The sequence below is a fragment of the Rhagoletis pomonella genome, unplaced genomic scaffold, assembly GCF_013731165.1.
Source record: "Rhagoletis pomonella isolate Grant_MI unplaced genomic scaffold, Rhpom_1.0 Rhpom_scaffold_00003, whole genome shotgun sequence".
Lineage (NCBI taxonomy): Eukaryota > Metazoa > Arthropoda > Insecta > Diptera > Tephritidae > Rhagoletis > Rhagoletis pomonella.
In genome coordinates this window covers 34,921,651-34,940,255 of record NW_023458557.1, presented here as the reverse complement: position 1 = coordinate 34,940,255, position 18,605 = coordinate 34,921,651, and the positions used below count along the sequence as shown (strand labels likewise).

Genomic DNA, 18,605 nt, shown 5'->3' with positions numbered 1-18,605 from the left:
AATGTTCGTATTAAAGAAAAGTAGGGTTTGTAACACATGTACCGTGATATATGGTAAAATCTTAAATTTACACACTCTGACTTAAATCTAGTAATATGAAAGTTCAATGAAAAAAATTTTTTTTTGTAGCAAGTAACCGTAGTGGGAATTAATAAAAAGTTGTTCAATCAGCAAAGGAATTGTACGCAATGCTAATATTAATATTTTTGATAAATTTATGAATGAATATTTGGTAGCAAAAGTTTATGCTCAAGACGCGTCTTGTTATGTTCTAATAAGAAAAAATTGTATATGAAAAAATTTTGATCACTTATATGCTACGAAAAATGAAAGGGAAATTCACTGAATCACTCACGCCATTTTATATACTAATATGGAAATGGCTTTTGGGTAAAAGTTATTGAATCACTTATACCTAATTTGAAAAGGTTAAACCGCTTACATGAGTATGCAAATGGATTAAATCGCTTATATATGTATGTATGTATGAAAATGAGTTAAATCGCTTACATATAGAAATTTTGCAATATTTTAATTATTAAAGTGTATTTGGAAGAAAAGGCATTAGAAAAATGCAACAAAGTTTGGGTGGAGATTAGCACGTATGTACCTAGGTGGATACTTATAAAAATTGTTTAAATCTTATATATAGAAACTAAGTTGTATGAAAATTTAAGATTTTAATTTAAACTTTGAATGCTTTAAAAGAAAATTCACATTTTAAATTCTGAATTCACAAATTGTTATTTTTTATGTTTTATGAAGAAGGAAGCGAGACGTATTTGCCGCAATAAGAAGAGAGAGGCCGAAATACGTGAGTGCGAAGAGCTTGAGATGCTGGCCGACAGGAAGAACGCCCGAAAATTCTACCAGAGGGTTAGGCGACGTACGGAAGGTTTCAAGACCGGGGCGAACTCCTGTAAGAACAACAATGGCGACCTAGTGACCGATGTCCAGAATATACTTAAATTGTGGAGGGAACACTTTTATAACCTACTGAAAGGTAGCAGCGCTGAAAGTAGTGAAGAAGACAAACCCGAGTCCCCAGTCGATGATGATAGAGTAGCTGTCCCACCGCCTGACTATGACGAGGTACGAATAGCGATTACGCGGCTGAAAAACAACAAAACTGCTGGAGCTGACGGCCTGCCAGCCGAGCTATTCAAGTACGGCGGCGAGGAGCTGATGAGGTGCATGCATCAGCTCGTATGCAGAATATGGTCAGATGAACGCATGCCCGATGACTGGAATTTAAGTGTGCTCTGCCCAATCCACAAGAAAGGCGACCCCGCGATACGCGCCAACTACCGCGGAATCAGCCTTCTAAGCATAGGTTACAAGGTCTTATCGAGCGTATTGTGCGAAAGACTGAAGCCCACCGTCAACGAGCTGATTGGACCTTATCAGTGTGGCTTTAGGCCAGGAAAATCCACCATAGATCAGGTATTCACAATACGCCAAATCTTGGAAAAGACCAGCGAGAATAGGATCGACACACACCATCTATTTGTCGATTTCAAAGCCGCTTTCGACAGCACGAAGAGAAGTTGCCTTTGTGCCGCGATGTCTGAATTTGGTATCCCCGCGAAACTAATACGGCTGTGTAAAATGACGTTGAGCAATACCACCAGCTCCGTCAGAATAGGGAAGGACCTCTCCGAGCCGTTTAATACCAAACGAGGTTTCAGAAAAGGGGACTCCCTTTCGTGTGATTTCTTTAATCTGATGTTGGAGAAGAATAAGAGCCGCAGAACTGAACCGCTCAGGCACAATACTTTATAAGAGCGTGCAATTGCTGGCGTATGCCGACGACATCGATATTATCGGTAAAGACAAAGGCTACGTCTCTTCTGCCTTCTCGGGATTGGATAGAGAAGCAAAGCGAATGGGTCTGGTGGTGAACGAGGACAAAACGAAGTATCTGCTGTCATCACACAAACAGCCAGAGCATACGCGTCTTGGCACCCACGTCACTGCTGACAGTTACAAGTTTGAAAAAGTAGACGAATTCGTTTATTTGGGAACCAGCATTAACACCAATAATAATGTCAGCCTTGAAATCCAACGGAGAATCACTCTTGCCAACAAGTGCTACTTTGGGCTGAGTAGGCAATCGAGAAGTAAAGTCCCCTCTCGTTGTACAAAGATCACACTCTATAAGTCACTCATCATGCCTGTGCTGGTGTATGGCGCGGAGGCATGGACAATGAAAGCATCTGATGAGGCGGCTCTTGGAGTTTTCGAGAGAAAGATTCTGCGAAAGATTTACGGACCTTTACGCGTTGGTGATGGCGAATATCGCAGACGATTTAACGAAGAGCTGTATGAGCTTTACAACGATATAGACATAGTGCAGCGAATTAAAATTCAGCGGCTCCGTTGGCTTGGCCATGTCGTTCGGATGGACAGAAACGCTCCTGCTCTGAAAATACTCAACGCGGGCCGCGATGGTGGTAACAGAGGAAGAGGAAGGCCTACTCTGCGTTGGAAAGACCAGGTGGAGAAGGACTTGGCTTCACTTGGCATTTCCAATTGGCGTCAGTTAGCACAGAAGAGAAATGACTGGCGTGCTGTTTTGGACTCGGCCAAAATCGCTTAGGCGGTTACAGCGCCAATTAAGAAGAAGAATACCTAATGAGAATATATGTATATGAAAAATATATGTAAGTATATAAACTTAACCTACGCTGCCTTACTCCTCGCATGACTGTACTCGCTATTCGCCGCAATCCTACGCCGCTGTCTCAAAATGTTGGTTGTTGTGTTGCAGACTTGAGGATCTTAAATTTAGTTTCCCCCGCTGCAGTCCCGTAAAATTCATTTAAAAATTTGATGATATAATTGTGTTATCAGCGTTGTGGGTATGCCGCTATACTGCGGCCTCCCGCGCTGCTGTCTCCTAATACGCGAAATATAGCGTGAGTATGCCGCAATGTGTACCTCTGTTCGGCTGGTGGTATGCCTAAACGCGACCGCCGCATGCCCAGTTACAGTGAAAAAATACTGTTTTACGCGCGTATCGGGCTTTCTATATACGCGCGTGTGCGTATGTGTATGTGAAGTGCCGTGGCTTGTCTTAATTTTGCTGTGGCGTTATGTGCTATTTACGTAGTTGTTCGTACATACGTATGTATATACGTAGCGGTACATTTGCGTATCCGTTGGCTAAATAAATTGCTCGCGTGCCCCTGAGGTACATTTGTGTATATATACGTATCGGTACTTTTGCGTACCCGTTGCCAAATTGCAGTTTGCTCGCATACTTCCCACTGTACAGTTGCGTATATATACATAGCGGTACTTTTGCGTACCCGTTGCCAAATTGCCGTTTGCTCGCGTATTTCTCACTGTACAGTTGCGATAGTAATTATTACGCACTATGGATTTTGCCACAAAACCACTTCACACAACCGTTTTTTTTTTTTAATTTTTACTTACAAAGAGTTTTCATTTTTGTGTGGGTTGGCGCCCTCGGACACTTTGGCACCTTAGCCACGGTCGCCATGTTACGTTTTAACTCACCAACGTTGAAACTGCAGATTGTTGCGCTTGGTTACCACCAGAAATAACACCTTATAAAATACTGCTCCTGCTGCGATTCCTGCGGGTGGTGGTTGCTTGATGACGCAGAAGGTTATGTTGCCAAATATGGGTAGCTGAGCTGCTAACCAACGCTCGCTAGTTTTCGCCTCACAGCGATTTACTTCAGGGCTACGCCCTAGTAGCCGAAAGGAATAAATACTTAAAAAAAAACTCGTCACTCGCGCAACTACTTGCGATTTAAATAAAAACAATTTAATTATTTTTTCTCAAAATTAATTGGGCTATTTATTGCGCGTGTTCGTCTAGTTTATTGGCCGAGTACGAATCGAATTTTTTATTCGTTTTTCTATGGTATTGTATGTACCTGTGGAACGAATTTTTATCAGGGCTACCAACATTACAACGGCGCTGAATAGTGCTGCCGTAATGTTGGTGATGCCGCTACATCACCCTGACAGAGTTGCGCTACTCAGAAGTGAAAACCGAATCGTAGTAGGTGACTTCAACGCGCACCACGTTCTTTGGCACTCAAGCCTGGCTAATGATCGTAGGGAAAACTTACTATTACCATGAACGACGACGCACCCACCAGGATTGTGGGCAGCTGCAGCAGCTAGCGCTGGTCTGATAAATAGCATATGGCGATATATGCTAACACTAGCATCAGACCATCTGCCATAATCATCTCGATCAATAAGCGCACCGACTTTGCATCGGCGGACCACCGAACCTGCACAACCTTCAACAAAGCTAAATGGAACGGCTTCACGGAAGTTACCGAGAGCAGCTTCGCCAGCCAGGTCGATCGCGGGGATCCTCGCTTCAAGGACCTTAATTTGGAGATTCGGCAACTGGTAAATCAGCACAAGCGGAAAAAGCGGGAAGAGCACTTGAAGGTCTGTAACATCGCCTCTGTAGTGAGTAAGCTCTGGTTAACCGTGAGGTCCTTGTCCAACCCGACGAAGCGTGATGACGGAGTGCAAATCTTATTCGAAGGTCTCGCTTCATCGGACCCGAAGAAATGAAATGGAAAAGGCTCATGTTTCCCCTAGGGATTTTAGGCCTATCAGTCTCTTCGTTTTTGCTAAAAGCGCTAGAGAGACTGATAGACCTGTACGTAAGAAACGCGATTCCTCGTGACTGTCCTTCACGAGCTCAATATGCTCATTGCATGAAAAGGCCGGTGAATACCGCCCTGCACAGATTGGTAAAGTGGTCAGAGGAAGCCTTCAGGCATGAAGATTATGCAGTAGGGGCCTTCTTCGATATCGAGGGGGCCTTCAACAATGTCACTCCAGAGGAAATAGTCAAGTATATTCATAATCTGGAGGTTAAAACTTACTTCGTGACAGAACTCTCTCGGCGGAGGGGGGCCCTGTACTCAGTGGAGAGTCAATAGGAGCACTCCACAAGGAGTTGTTCTCTCCCCTGCTCTGGATTGCGGTTGCAAACGACCTTTTAGAGCAGAGGTTCCCAAACTTGCTTTTCTCGCAGACCTCTTCAAAACTGGTTTCGGTAGACCCCCTGCTGCGCTTTCTAACATATTCCCAAAGCTCATCAAAAAATGTGAAGATTAGATTTAACGATGAAAATTTGCATCGTGTGTGTGTTCGAAAACTAAATTCGGAGTGGCGAAAATAAAAACTAAATATTTTCTTGCGTTATATTTATTAAAATAATGTGACTACATACTTGCAAGTTTTAAAAAAAGAGAGCTCGTAAAGCCATCAAAGTACTACCTCGCCCTGATGAGTTATATCTTTTAAGAGCTCTCCATAAGGTCCTCACATGTTCGGCTCGCTCCTGAATTTTCATGTGACGTATTTGTAATATAGTTTATTTGTGTTGATGGCATAATTTTTATTTTTATCTCTCCGAGTTTTAAAGTGATGCAAAAAATATTCATCACTGACATTTTTAAAACACAAAACTTGAAACAAAAAAAAACACAAATATTTTCACGCCAAATTTTAAATTAAAAAACTGACAAAAGAGAAAAGAGCGAATCTAGAAAAATCGACGATAAACAAGCAAGCAAGCAAGAAGCACAAAAGGTGTTTCACTGTGTCATCCTCATCAAAGCAGGATGGGCAAATGGGGTTGTCATTTGCCACGTGAAGTGACCAGTCGGCAGTCCAACAAGTTGTCTGCAGTCCCGTCTTCTCAGTGAGAGCAGAAAAATTCTCTCCCTGGTAGTTAATTATTGGAGGATTTATTTTCCGGGAGAAACAGATTCCCGGAGAACAAACTCCCCGGGAGTATTAGGGATTGGGCTGATAAACTCCTTCCCCTCAACTTTTTTCCCCATTAACTTCGAAAATGACTCCAGATCCTGGCCCAGATTCAGCGTGTGCGTTCGGGCTCAGTGCTGGAATTAAACCAGCATTCCCCCTCAGGGAACTCAGCATTATAGACACAAGTACTCAAATCTCTGCCGCCAGCAATTTCCGCCTCGCCTCACTCAGTGTTATACCAAAATATGTTTATTTTTAGTCTGTAGGTGGCCTTTAAGGCTTCCCCACGTATGAAGACACAAAGTGACGGTAAGTGCAGGAGTGGCGTCAAGAGTAAGACAACCAGTACCGGGATTCGGGATCCCGAGTCCCGAGCCCTTTTTTGTGTCCCGAAATCCCGGGATATAATTTAATTTACGACCAAACGAGATTCAGACATTAGGTTAGGTTACGGTGGCAGACCCGCAAAGGGGACTCACTTAGACATTGGGTTGTCCATTGTGATACCACATTACATAAGGGAGAAATTCATTTGAACGGTAACTGCGTAAAAATTACGAGAAGCGCTGGGTGCTCATGATAAAGTTGTTCAAACAGCTGATGTCCACTCCGGAGAGTCCTTTGGGAGAGTCGATGAAATGCGCACCGAGATGCTTAAACCGTAATCTAGCGAATGCCGGGCAGTTGAGTAGGAAGTGCTGAGATGATTCCACCTCGTCTTCCAGGCAACTGCGGCAGTAGGGATCCGTGACGATATTGAGTCGCACCGCGTGGTTTCCCATTGGACAGTGTCCGGTCAGTACACCTGTGAAAATCGAGAGCTGACGCTTAGCCAGCTGCAGTAGCTCCCTTGACCGCCCGCGGTCCACAGCCGGCCAGAAGGACCTTGCAACTTTGCAAGCCGACCGTAAGCCCATCTGTCCAAAAAGCACGCCGCAGGATGCCAACGGAACTCCAATGCCATCCCTGTCCGAGGTGATGGCCTCAAGGGTACCCTGCCTGGCCAGTTCATCAGCCCTGCGATATTACTGTGCCCCGGGACCCAAATCAGCTTGATCTGGAAGTATTCTAAGGCAGTTAAGAGAGAGGTCAGGCATTCCCCACCAGTTTTGAACACACCATTAGCGATCCCAGCGCCCTGATTGCCGCTTGGCTATCAGTGTATATATTTACCCTCCTTGTTGACAGTACATTGGTGCATAGCCAATCGGCTGCCTCTTTTATGGCGGCCACCTCTGCCTGACAGTAGACACCTCCTCCAACTCTCCCTTCCAGCTTCGATCCGTCCGTGAAGATGTTTATTGGACCTCTTCTCCAGAGACGACCCTTCTTCCATTCGTCCCTTGAGGGGATGTGCGTGGAGAAAGATCCTTTAGAGGCCAGCCTCGGGTGACTCCGGTCCATTTCTTTCGGCACGAAGTCGAAGCTTTCGAGAATCGTCGAGTGCCCGTGCGCTGGATTGAAAGAGAACCCAGAGCTTTTGAGCCTAATGGCTGAGCGAACCGCCGCTACTTTGCCCGAGATGTCGACAGGTGCGACATTGAGTATAGCGTTCAGCGCTAAGGTAGGAGTGGTTCGGAGCTGATCCCAACGAGGGCTGTCCTTTGCACGCGCTCTAGCTTCCTGACATAAGTGGTCTTTTCCAGTGAACTCCACCAGACGATGACCCCATACAACATTATTGGCTTAATTATGGTTTCATATAGCCAGTGCATCACTTTTGGGGACAGACATTGTAATGGCATAAAATAATTATAAAATGCAACCCTAAAAATAATACTATTGTGCTATGTTGTAATATACATAACATATATATGAGACATTCGATTGGCGTCACATTTTTCCTTTTTTTCGGATATATGATCTGTCAAAGTTTGGACTTTTTCGTGACTAATCATGTACTTCAAATCGTTATATCTCGGGCTCTACTCATCGTAAGTAATGGTCAGAATCACGAAAAAATTCGAACTTTTAAAGATCATATCTCCGAAGAAAGAAAGCTTATTTCATGTATGGTTGCCTTGCCAGACGTACTGATTTTATCAGTACAGTACTGATTTTTCAACTCTTGTACTGATTTTATTCATCTCTTCAATCAGTACGCTAATGTCCTGATTTTTCAAAATTTTTACTGATTTATACTGAATATTAAATTCAAGCAAAATACTTTAGGGTTTTCTTAAGGTTTTTACATAACGTTGGAACTTCTTTAAACTGTACTGTAAAAAGTAAGAAGAAAATAATTTAATTATAGTTGACATGTTTCAGATAATGTGTGATATTCCCAAGAAATTAATACAACAAAAAGATCTATCGTTTTACGGGAATATCATCGGCTCATTACGTGCCAGTTGCGATAATATGATGGAGCTTAGATTATTTAAAAAGAAGGCTGACGTTTTTTTGTCATGTGTTGTTAGTTATCTCGCAAATAACTTTCAGTTTAATAACAACAAATTTGCCTATAAATTACAATTCTTCACTTCACTTCACTTGGCGTTTCCAATTAGCGTCAGTTGGCACAGAGAAGAAACGACTGTCGTGCTTTGCTGAACTCGGCCAAAATGGCTTAGGCGGTTACAGCGCCAAAAAAGAAGAAGAAGAAAAATATATAATTTATTTTTTTTTTTTTAACAACTGAGAGGATCTTAAGTATATAGTTTGCTTCCTGACGCAAAGAGCGAAATCGGCTTCCAATAAAAATTTTTTAAAGTGAACTTCAAATTAAAAGTAATTTTAAAATGAAATGTATAGAATTCTTTGACTATTTAAACATTCATTAGACATTCAAAAATGTCGTAAATATAAAATAATTTATTGGCTTCAGTGTACAATGATGTTTACACTCATGTTAAAATGAATAACACTTTTATTTTTTATGAACTACATTTTATTTATATACCAAAATATTGTTAAAAACAAGTTCTCTGGCGTTTTAAAGTATTATCTGTTACTCACATTCACAATTTTGCTGTGAATAAAAATGTACTGAAAACTACTAATTTTTTTAGAATGATTTCGCGCATAAAAAATCTGGCAACCCTAAACCCATATAAATTTTGAAGCGAATCGGAGACATGACTTAATTTTTTTTGCGAAATCCGTCCTACTTGTATATATACGGCTCATTCCATCTCAAATCACCCAGGCCGGGGGAAAGTGATTTTAAGTTTGCGATAAAACTCCCGGGGATTGTTCCTTGAACAATTTAAGGAAACACGTATTTTTTCTTTTTGCTCAAAAATGCGAATTTTTCGAATAATGAATTTTTTTCTTTTTGAGTACGAACGCTTATTGTTTCCTCTCTTAATAGCAACTTTTGATGAAGCCGTTTATAACTGCCGCAAAAAAGCAAGGATTTTAACGATTTTTTTTTTTTTATTGCAGATATTGATCTACTGAATCGATCTAGTGAACTAAACATCAATAATTGTTTATTAATAATTAATTATTGTTTATAAACAAAAAATTATTTTTTTCAAACTTCCACATCTTTTTTCTCTCTCATACTTTTTTGTCTATTAGGGAATAGTATAAACTATTTTCAGTACGAGTAGCAATATGCTAAAATTCATCGTTTTCGAGTTATGATTTTTTTTCTGAAAATTCATCTATATGATGCTAGCAGATTTTCGTGCCAGTTGGCACAAAAATTGTTGCCCATTGTGATAAAGTTTTCTTGCTGGAAATTTTTTGAGGTTGCCCGATCAGAGCCAAAAGTTTTTCCCAATTGGGCTCTAATTTTGGCCCAATTGGCCCTAATTAGCGATTTTCCCAATCTACCGAAGATTTCCCCAACCAGTGCTCACAATTTGCTCAAAGTGAACATGCATACGCAATTAAAACGTTTTTATCGATAAAATCACACATACACACATGAAAATTCCCTGCGAAAAAAATAATTTTTTAATTTTTTTCTTGATAAATTTTCCACATACAAATTTTTTGATAAAAAAAAATTAGTTTTTGAAAATATGCCATTTCAAAAAAAAATTGGAAAAAATCACAATGCACTCATTTTACTCACTTTCGGTGTAAAAAAAAAATTCGTAACTCAAATTATTGTAGAGTGCACCCCATAACATTATACTTAAATATTGCGCAATATTGTGATTTTTTCCAATTTTTTTTTGAAATGGCATATTTTCAAAAACATTTTTTTTATCAAAAAATTTGTATGTGGAAAATTGATCAAGAAAAAAATTAAAAAATTATTTTTTTTCGTATGTGTGATTTTATCGATAAAAACGTTTTAATTGCGTATGCATGTTCACTTTGAGCAAATTGTGAGCACTGGTTGGGGAAATCTTCGGTAGATTGGGCAAATCGCTAATTGGGCCCCAATTGGGCCAAAATTAGAGCCCAGTTGGGAAAAACTTTTGGCTCTGATCGGGCAACCTCAAAAAATTTCCAGTAAGGAAACTTTATCATAATGGGCAACAATTTTTGTGCCCTCAACTGGCACGAAAATGTGCTAGCATCATATAAGTGCATTTTCAGAAAAAAAATCATAACTCGAAAACGATGAATTTTAGCATATTGCTACTCGTACTGAAAATAGTTTATACTATTCCCTAATAGACAAAAAAGTATGAGAGAGAAAAAAGATGTGGAAGTTTGAAAAAAATAATTTTTTGTTTATAAACAATAATTAATTATTAATAAACAATTATTGATGTTTAGTTCACTAGATCGATTCAGTAGATCAATATCTGCAATAAAAAAAAAAAATCGTTAAAATCCTTGCTTTTTTGCGGCAGTTATAAACGACTTCATCAAAAGTTGCTATTAAGAGAGGAAAAAATAAGCTTTCGTACTCAAAAAGAAAAAAAAATCATTATTCGAAAAATTCGCATTTTAGAGCAAAAAGAAAAAAAAGTGTCTCCTTAAATAGTTCAAGGAACAATCCCTGTGAGTTTTATCGCAAACTTAAATTCACTTTCCCCCGGCCTGGGTGATTTGAGATGGAATGAGCCATACATATATGTGTGTAAATACTATATGTATGTAAGTGTAAAGATGATCTCTTAATTTTTACTTTTTGTAAAAATGACTACGTCTGCAATATGAATGAATTTCAATTCCATAGTTTTTAGTTTATTCAGTTTTTCATTCAGGCTTTTTAAACTGATATAAAATGAAGACATTTATATTTCTTTACTTAAAAACACAAATTAATTTTTATTTCTAGTATTCGCACTAAAGCAAGACTACAAAATTAGTTTGTTAGCATATTTTAATTAATGGAAATAATAACCCGACATATACCGGGATCCCGGGATTACCAATTTAAGATCCCGAAATACCGGGATTCACAAAATTGTCCGGATTTGGATGCCTTAGTCAAGAGCACTGTACACCACTCAAAAAAAATTAAAGTTTATAAATGAGGCTATCAAGCAACCATTTTAGTTCTATACTATCGAAAGCAGATACATTTTCGTTGACCTCCACTTACAAATCGTGGACCCCCATATTTTTTTAACGCCAGCGTAGACCCCCGTCGAGTCTCCCGTGGATCCCTGGACCTGGACCACTTTGGGAATCACTGTTCTAGAGGAACTGGAGAAAGTGGGCTGTCGGGTGATCGCCTATGTAGATGATGTGGAACTTTTGGTTAAGGGACGATTTCTAACACCCTTTTAGATCAGGCTCAAGGTTACCTGAGGAAGCCTAACATTGTGGTGTCGGTTGCCTTGTACTGCTGTAGAGGAGCCATCGGTAAAAGATGGGGTCTCGCCCAAATTAGGGTTTAGGGTTTATTTGATTTATATTACTATACAAGTATACAATAGTGAAAAATTACTGCAGTATATTAAAAGCATTGCACAGTACTTGTTTAATAATATCTGCATTCTATAGTTAATAGAGCTAGATACGAATGCAGTTTACATTGTTACTAAAATAAATTGCTATATAAGAACATGGGGTCACATCTTAATACAAGTGAGAACAATGCGTTCGAATATAAAAATACAAAATACATACATATACAAGCTGAGTTTTTTTATATTAATTATATGGAACTATTTTATTACATTAATTAGCTCTAGTAAACCAGATTTAAGCCTGTATTGTTCCAAAGAGCCCTTGTCTGGTGGAACTAACTGTAGAAGACTACACTTGTAAAACAGGAATTAGCGGAGCATTAGGCACCACACCTACACTGGCGCTTAACATATGTACATATGTTGAACACGGCCCCTGCGGATATTGCAGACAGAATTGTCGCAGCACGAATTGCTATTAGGCAAGGGGAAACCGGGTCCTTTTGTGAAAAATGGAAAAGAAGACGCTTGTCTGCTGCAGAAAATGTTTTTATAGGGCACTTTAAAACTCGTTACCTCTCGAGGGCTAGTGATGGGGGTCTGACAGGCCATTGTGCTATTGGTATTCATGCAGCGAGACTAGGAATTTCGACTGATTCTTTTGTATCAGCTGTCAAGAGGAAGATGAAGTGGAATCATCTCCACACTTTCTTTTAGACTGTCCAACCTTTGCGAGGCTAAGATGGAAGCACTTTGGCTCGCTCTTCTGAACAAACACTGAGCTCTCAGGGATCGAAATTATCCGTATTCGAAATTTCGTAATCGGCTCGCGGCGTTAACTTAACCTTGACTGTACTTCTTTGTGCTATGAAATAGTTGGTCACATTACCCATAACTCAAAACTAATTTTCAACAAAGCCTCTTTGGTCGTAAAATCCCGCTTATGAAGGTTTTGGTATTTGTTTACATAAATTGTTTAACACATTGAAGCAAAGTTGCCAATTACTTCGAAATGTACATGTCAAAAAGTAAATTCGTTTATTGTCTGCGCTTTTCTGTATGTATACCACATTATAACCAGCACAATACAACCAGTAATAAACATTGGGTGAATTGGCGACTGCCTTCCTCGGGGATGAATATGACAGGGATGAAATCGATGATGCATACGTCTTCTAAGTACGCAGGGTTGCTTTTGAGAAACAAAAAACAATTATAACTAAATAGTTTTAAGAAGTAAAGTGTAAAACGAAATTCATTGAATAATTCCACATAAAAAAGGTATACATAAATGGTTCATTTTATAAACGATTTAAATATTACGTATTTCATAGCCTTTTTTGTACAAAGGGCCTGTGCAAATTGATAGAAAAGTATGTCTGGATTGTAAATTTTTTACAACTATGAGGTGAATGAAAATTTTCGACCTAGCGGGCCTAGTGAAAATTTGACAGCAATAATTACACCTACCTGACGGTTTGAAGTGTTTTTCGTTGCAATGTTATTGCTAAGACATCTAATAAATGCATGGCTTTCAGTTTTAGAAGAATCACAGTCAGTAAAGACAAGTACCTTTTATATAATTGCTGCATTTTAATTGCTCAACTTCTTTTGCACCCATGATCCAACTACACAAGATCTGACAAGATGAAGCAAAAGAAAAAAGTTCATTTTAATAATATTTGAACAAAAAATTTATTGCAAATCGCTTAAAAATTACTGAAATAAACCACTGCCAAAATACACATAAATAAAGAGATGTAAAAACCAAAACACAAATAGCAAAAATTACGAGCGTCACGCACTTTTTTCTGAAATGCTATTGCAAATGGCTGCTCATCAACCGGTCAGATCTGTTCTAATTGGTTCTTGTTTTGCACCAGAGCATTTGTCAAAAATTTAATAAAAATTGTTTCACCATGGAACTTTTCGACTGATTGGCACAATGACTATCTGAACGCCCGGAGCGCTGCCACTGAGGGCCTTTGCCAACTGATATAAAAGAGAAAATTTTGACGGATCAAACAAAAATGTTGACATTTCTCGTTGTGAATACGAACGCCATCATTTTGACCTAGCTCGTGGGGCCACGCAAAATTTCGACAGCTTCTTAATATGTATACACATAATAGTCAGCCCTATTCTGCATTTCGGCTACGTTCCCGCATTCTGCTCCGCGAGAATCGAACTTAGGTATTCTGCGTTACGATCGAATCGAAAGAGGAAGAGAGAAAACATCTTTCGAAATCAGCTATTTGCCTAGGAATGTGGGAAATCGAAACAAAACAAAAGAAATATTTGCCACCAAACTATTGCAGCTTATGAAGTTAAAGTTTGTAAATACTTTGAAATAACTAAATATATCTAACATCATTGTAATATAAAAATAAAATTTCGTTTGTGCTTTATTTAAGTGGAAACATAATTATAAAAATGAAATCCATAGCCGCGGCGTTATTGCTTGAAGAGGAGAACGAGTCCCAGATTGCTGATGCGAAAATTGAAAGGCGGAGATTTAGGGACATGTTTGATCTTTCTCAGATGAGTGAAGAACCCTAAATTCATCATGAACTTTATTACTTAGCGCTCAAAGCCAGTGAAATTATAAACGTTGTTTGAGCACTCCACAACATTTGCTACACAGAGTGGCAGATTTGAACGCAAATGAATTCCATTTTGAAAGCCGTCGGGAGGAAGGGAAGAACAAAGCTCCATAGCAAATTCGAATTCGACAACATACGCACCACTTTTTAAAAAGTTAGTAAAAACGAGTGCAATAATAAAAGCATCTTTTTTTATGTAACTTCACACTTTATGTATGTATGTATGTATGTACATACTTCTATTAATTTTATATACAAAGAATCAATTGTATTCAGTGCATTTCACAGTCTTATTTATAGATAATGAAAACAAAAACGCCTGTGCTTCCTCTTTGAAAACCTCGCGCAATATCCCTTTTGGTTGCTAATTTGCTAATATTTGAGCCAATTTTTTGTATTGCCCGTATTACCGCTGCGAAAACACAGAAATCGAGAAAATTCATTTATGATGACTTACAATCATGCACAGTATATTTTACTCAATTTTTTTTATAAAATTTTATTATTTAAACCCACGAAAATAACAATCGAAACGTTCTCCGACAACAAATTTGCAACTTAGAAAAACGGAACTTCGATCGAAATGTAGAATAGGTATAATCGTAAATTTCGAAGATTGATCGAAAGGAAACGGAACGCAGAATACCAAAGTTGCCAAACGGAGAAAACTTCGATTCGAGTCGAAATGCAGAATAGGGCTGACTGTTTGGCGCAATAAAGAGTCAAAATCAAAATGGAGTCTGAAAAAGAACAAAAACCGTACGTTAGTTGCCAGTTATAAAATAAACCAAATTTATTTGCGAATATTTGTTTATTCTATTTATTGAGAGGCCACCACGCGGAAAAGCTTATGTTACTTATATTGATAACAGAACCTGGCAGCTCGAACGTTGCATAATTCTCAAGTAACATTAAATCTTCAAACGAATACATTGCTTGTATTTCCATCAATATCGCAATGTATAAATTTTAGCAATAGACAAAAATAGAGCTTTCCCACGAGCGTTTGTTTGGTTTTTCAACACCATTTATAATTTTCTGTTAATATAATCATGATGTGTCAAACCACACAACACAACCCTGAAATCTAAGAAAAAATCTGAGGAAGGCCATTAATTAGCAGCACGACCCAACTGCGCTCCTCAAGGGAGAATATAGCTACAATAACAACGATTACTACGACAAACCCCCAAAAAGGTTTGCTACTGTCTATACTGTCATAACCAGTAATAAACCTTGTGTGAATTTGGCGACTGCGTTCCTCGGGGATGAATATGCCAGGGATGACATTAATGGTACATACGCCTTCTAAGCACGCAGGATTGCTTTTGGGAAACAGAAAATAATTAATACGAAATAGTTTCAAAAAGTAAAGTGTAAAACGAAAGTCATTGAATAATTCCACATAAAATAGGTATACATAAATGGCTCATTTTATAAACGATTTAAATATAACGTATTACATAACCTTTTTTGTGCAAAGGGCCTGTGCCAATTGATAGAAAAGTATGTCTGGATTGTAAATTTTTTACATCTATGAGGTGAATTAAAATTTTTGACCCAGCAGGGCTACTGAAAATTTAGATCTGACAAGATGAAGCAAAAGAAAAAAGTAATGACGTTTGTAACTCCAGCGCCATGTTATCTTCTTTGAATTGAACCAAAAGTAAACAAAGGATATGAAGACGAAGCATTAAGAAAAATATTAAAGCTGTATACTGAGATTAATCGCTATATATAATACAAAGTACGATACTTCTAGCCATTGCTACTAGACCAGCCACTATACACGAGTCGCCATACACAATAGGGCCATTACTTTATTTTTTTAAATGTTATATATTCTTTCGGGCACCAGATGAATCACGTTTACGGTGCCGCGTTGTAAATCGTCCATACGACATATTCGGGACCTGGTTTGGTGATCAATATCTAATATCAGGGGCTTTGCATTGGTTGGGCCATCTTTTAAGCTTCTCAGAATTATGGTTGAACAAAGCCAATCAAGAAGTCGACTCGGAGCATGTGCCGATTATGAACAGGTTGTACAAGTTTTATAACAGAAATGCAAGTTCTGTGCGCGCTATAATGGTTGCTAAGTGTCCATGGTTAGACGATTCAAACGATTCCTTACCCGATGAACATGAGACCCATAGTTTAAAGCAATGTTTCTGTGATTTGGTTGATATAAGCGAGCAAGGACAATCGTCGACTAGTTTTGTAGGGAGTTGTCTTTCACACGCAGCGACATTACCTCGATCCCATCGCAGCACATCGCCAGAAAACATATTAGATATTCTCCAACAGAATGCTACGACCAGAACTGCGTTAGGCCATAAACATGGGACTATTCAATATTTGGATGAATATCGAAATGAATACTCTATTGGAAATGGGAATAGGAATTCATCCGATGATTGCATGGAATGCGCAGATGATTATGAAGACGAAATGGACAGCTCTATACCTAAGTACCTAATATTCTCGACAGGATCGAAAACGTATACTCCACATCAAATTGGAATAAAGCGTATAAGAAACGTAACGTTTCCAAAAAAACTTGATCCGGGACCTTCACTTAAAGAAAGAATAGCTGCCAAAAAAGCTGCAGATAGAGAAGTGAGAAACACAAATTTCCTTATGTTACATTTTCTTATAAATTTTGATTTTTAGAATCTACTGAGAACTGATCCTGACTGGTGGAATTATGACTCGGTCGCTCACTTATTTGACAAAATGGATAAAGTAATAGACTTGCATGGTCACATTATTGGAATGGCGTTGAGTCCCGATCATCGCTATTTGTATGTAAATACTCGACCATGGCCGAAAAATTATATTATAACTAATCCACTGGAGCCACCGCCTATTGCGCAGGAAATCGACATTCACGTAATTGATTTAATGACATTGAAGCGTGTCGGTAATATGTTGCGAGCACATAAAGCTTATACACCAAGCGCTGAGTGCTTTTTCATATTTCTCGATGTATGTGAAGACTACGTCGGAAGGTAGTTCTTTATTTTTATCAAAAACCAAAATTATAAGGTCATGCATTATATGTATATACATTATACAATGTACATTTGTTATAAACTTTTCAGTGGCGCGGAAGACATGCACGCTTATATTTGGGATCGATTTTATGGTATTTGTCTTGCCAAATACAGGCATGCTGATGTGGTAAACAGCGTAGCATTCAACCCTCGTGATTCAGAAATGCTCGTTACAACCAGTGATGATTATACCATTAAGGTAGTATGTTATCAGCATTTGAAATTGAATGGTTCGATTAAGGATGGCAACCGAACTTCAGTTGGCATGCCAATGGCTGAAATGGTGTTACATTTGGCAACTAGCAACTTCATTTTTATGCTTGCCGTGGAAATTTTGATTGAGATATTTTATTTCTTTTTTAAACTGTTTTTTCAGCTTATTTACGCTCAAGTCGCAGTTGCTGGTGCTTCAAAATTCTTTGCTTCAATTTTATAGCACTCAAATGTAGTTGCTATTTATGATTAAATAATACAATAACTAATTATTGAATCATGGTTGCTATTCATAATCAGCCGTATTCTGCATTTCGACTCGAATCGAAATTTTCTCCGTTTGTCAACTTTGGTATTCTGCGTTCCGTTTCGTTTCGATGAATCTTCGAAATTTACGATTGTACCTATTCTACATTTCGATCGTAGTTCCGTTTTTCAAAGTTGCAAATTTGTTGACGGAGAACGTTTCGATCGTTATTTTCGTGGGTTTAAATAATAAAATTTTATTTAAAAAAAGTCGTGAGTACTAGGTACTCATGAAATTTGATGTGTAAACATGTGCGTACGGCAAGGCATAGAAGCAGGGTTCGGATATAGGGCTGTGCGATTAATCGGTTAATCAGTTTTTTAATTAATCATAATCCTGATTAATCAGATCCTGAGCAATTACTGTTTACTCAAAAAGAATTTAATTGAAATCTGAATAACTTTGTTCATAACTTTCGAGTTTGCTTTCAAACCAAATGAAATTGTTTTTTATATGTATGTTTGTATGTACAAATATGTACACTGCCGGAACAAAGTATTGGCACAGCAAATTTTTCACAATATATGCAACAATTTTCATTCTAATATTTTTCCGCTAATTTCTTATAAAAATATGGTTCATTCTATAACAAAAAACATAAAAATATAATTCCTAAACTTTGTGCAAAACTCGCGAAAATTCAGCAAATTTTCATGAAATTTTTAAATTTTTTTTCAGATTTTTTAAATTTTTTTTTGAGTATGCAGATTTGTAGCCCAATAAATTTTATTATAATAAAGTGCAAGTTTAAGTAGCTAGGAATTACCGTTGATTTTGGGCAATTTTTTCCACGCAGTCTCTTTCTTACAAAATTTTTTTTGGAAAATACTTTATATGGAAAAAATGCAAAACACCTTCAACAAAAAAAGAATTCTCAAAAA

The 18,605-nt window shown here is 38.2% G+C and overlaps 1 protein-coding gene across 2 annotated transcripts in view; it reads left to right on the top strand.

The window, feature by feature from the left end:
- The window catches only part of LOC118735166 (F-box/WD repeat-containing protein 5), a 135,847-nt gene that overhangs the window by 63,836 nt on the left and 53,406 nt on the right, over positions 1-18,605 (top strand). For both annotated transcript variants that reach the window (XM_036464805.1, XM_036464806.1), the window contains exons 4-6: positions 16,007-16,767; positions 16,822-17,159; positions 17,253-17,403. In XM_036464805.1, the coding sequence (XP_036320698.1) occupies positions 16,007-16,767; positions 16,822-17,159; positions 17,253-17,403 (1,250 nt within the window). The remainder of the gene's footprint in view (positions 1-16,006; positions 16,768-16,821; positions 17,160-17,252; positions 17,404-18,605) is intronic.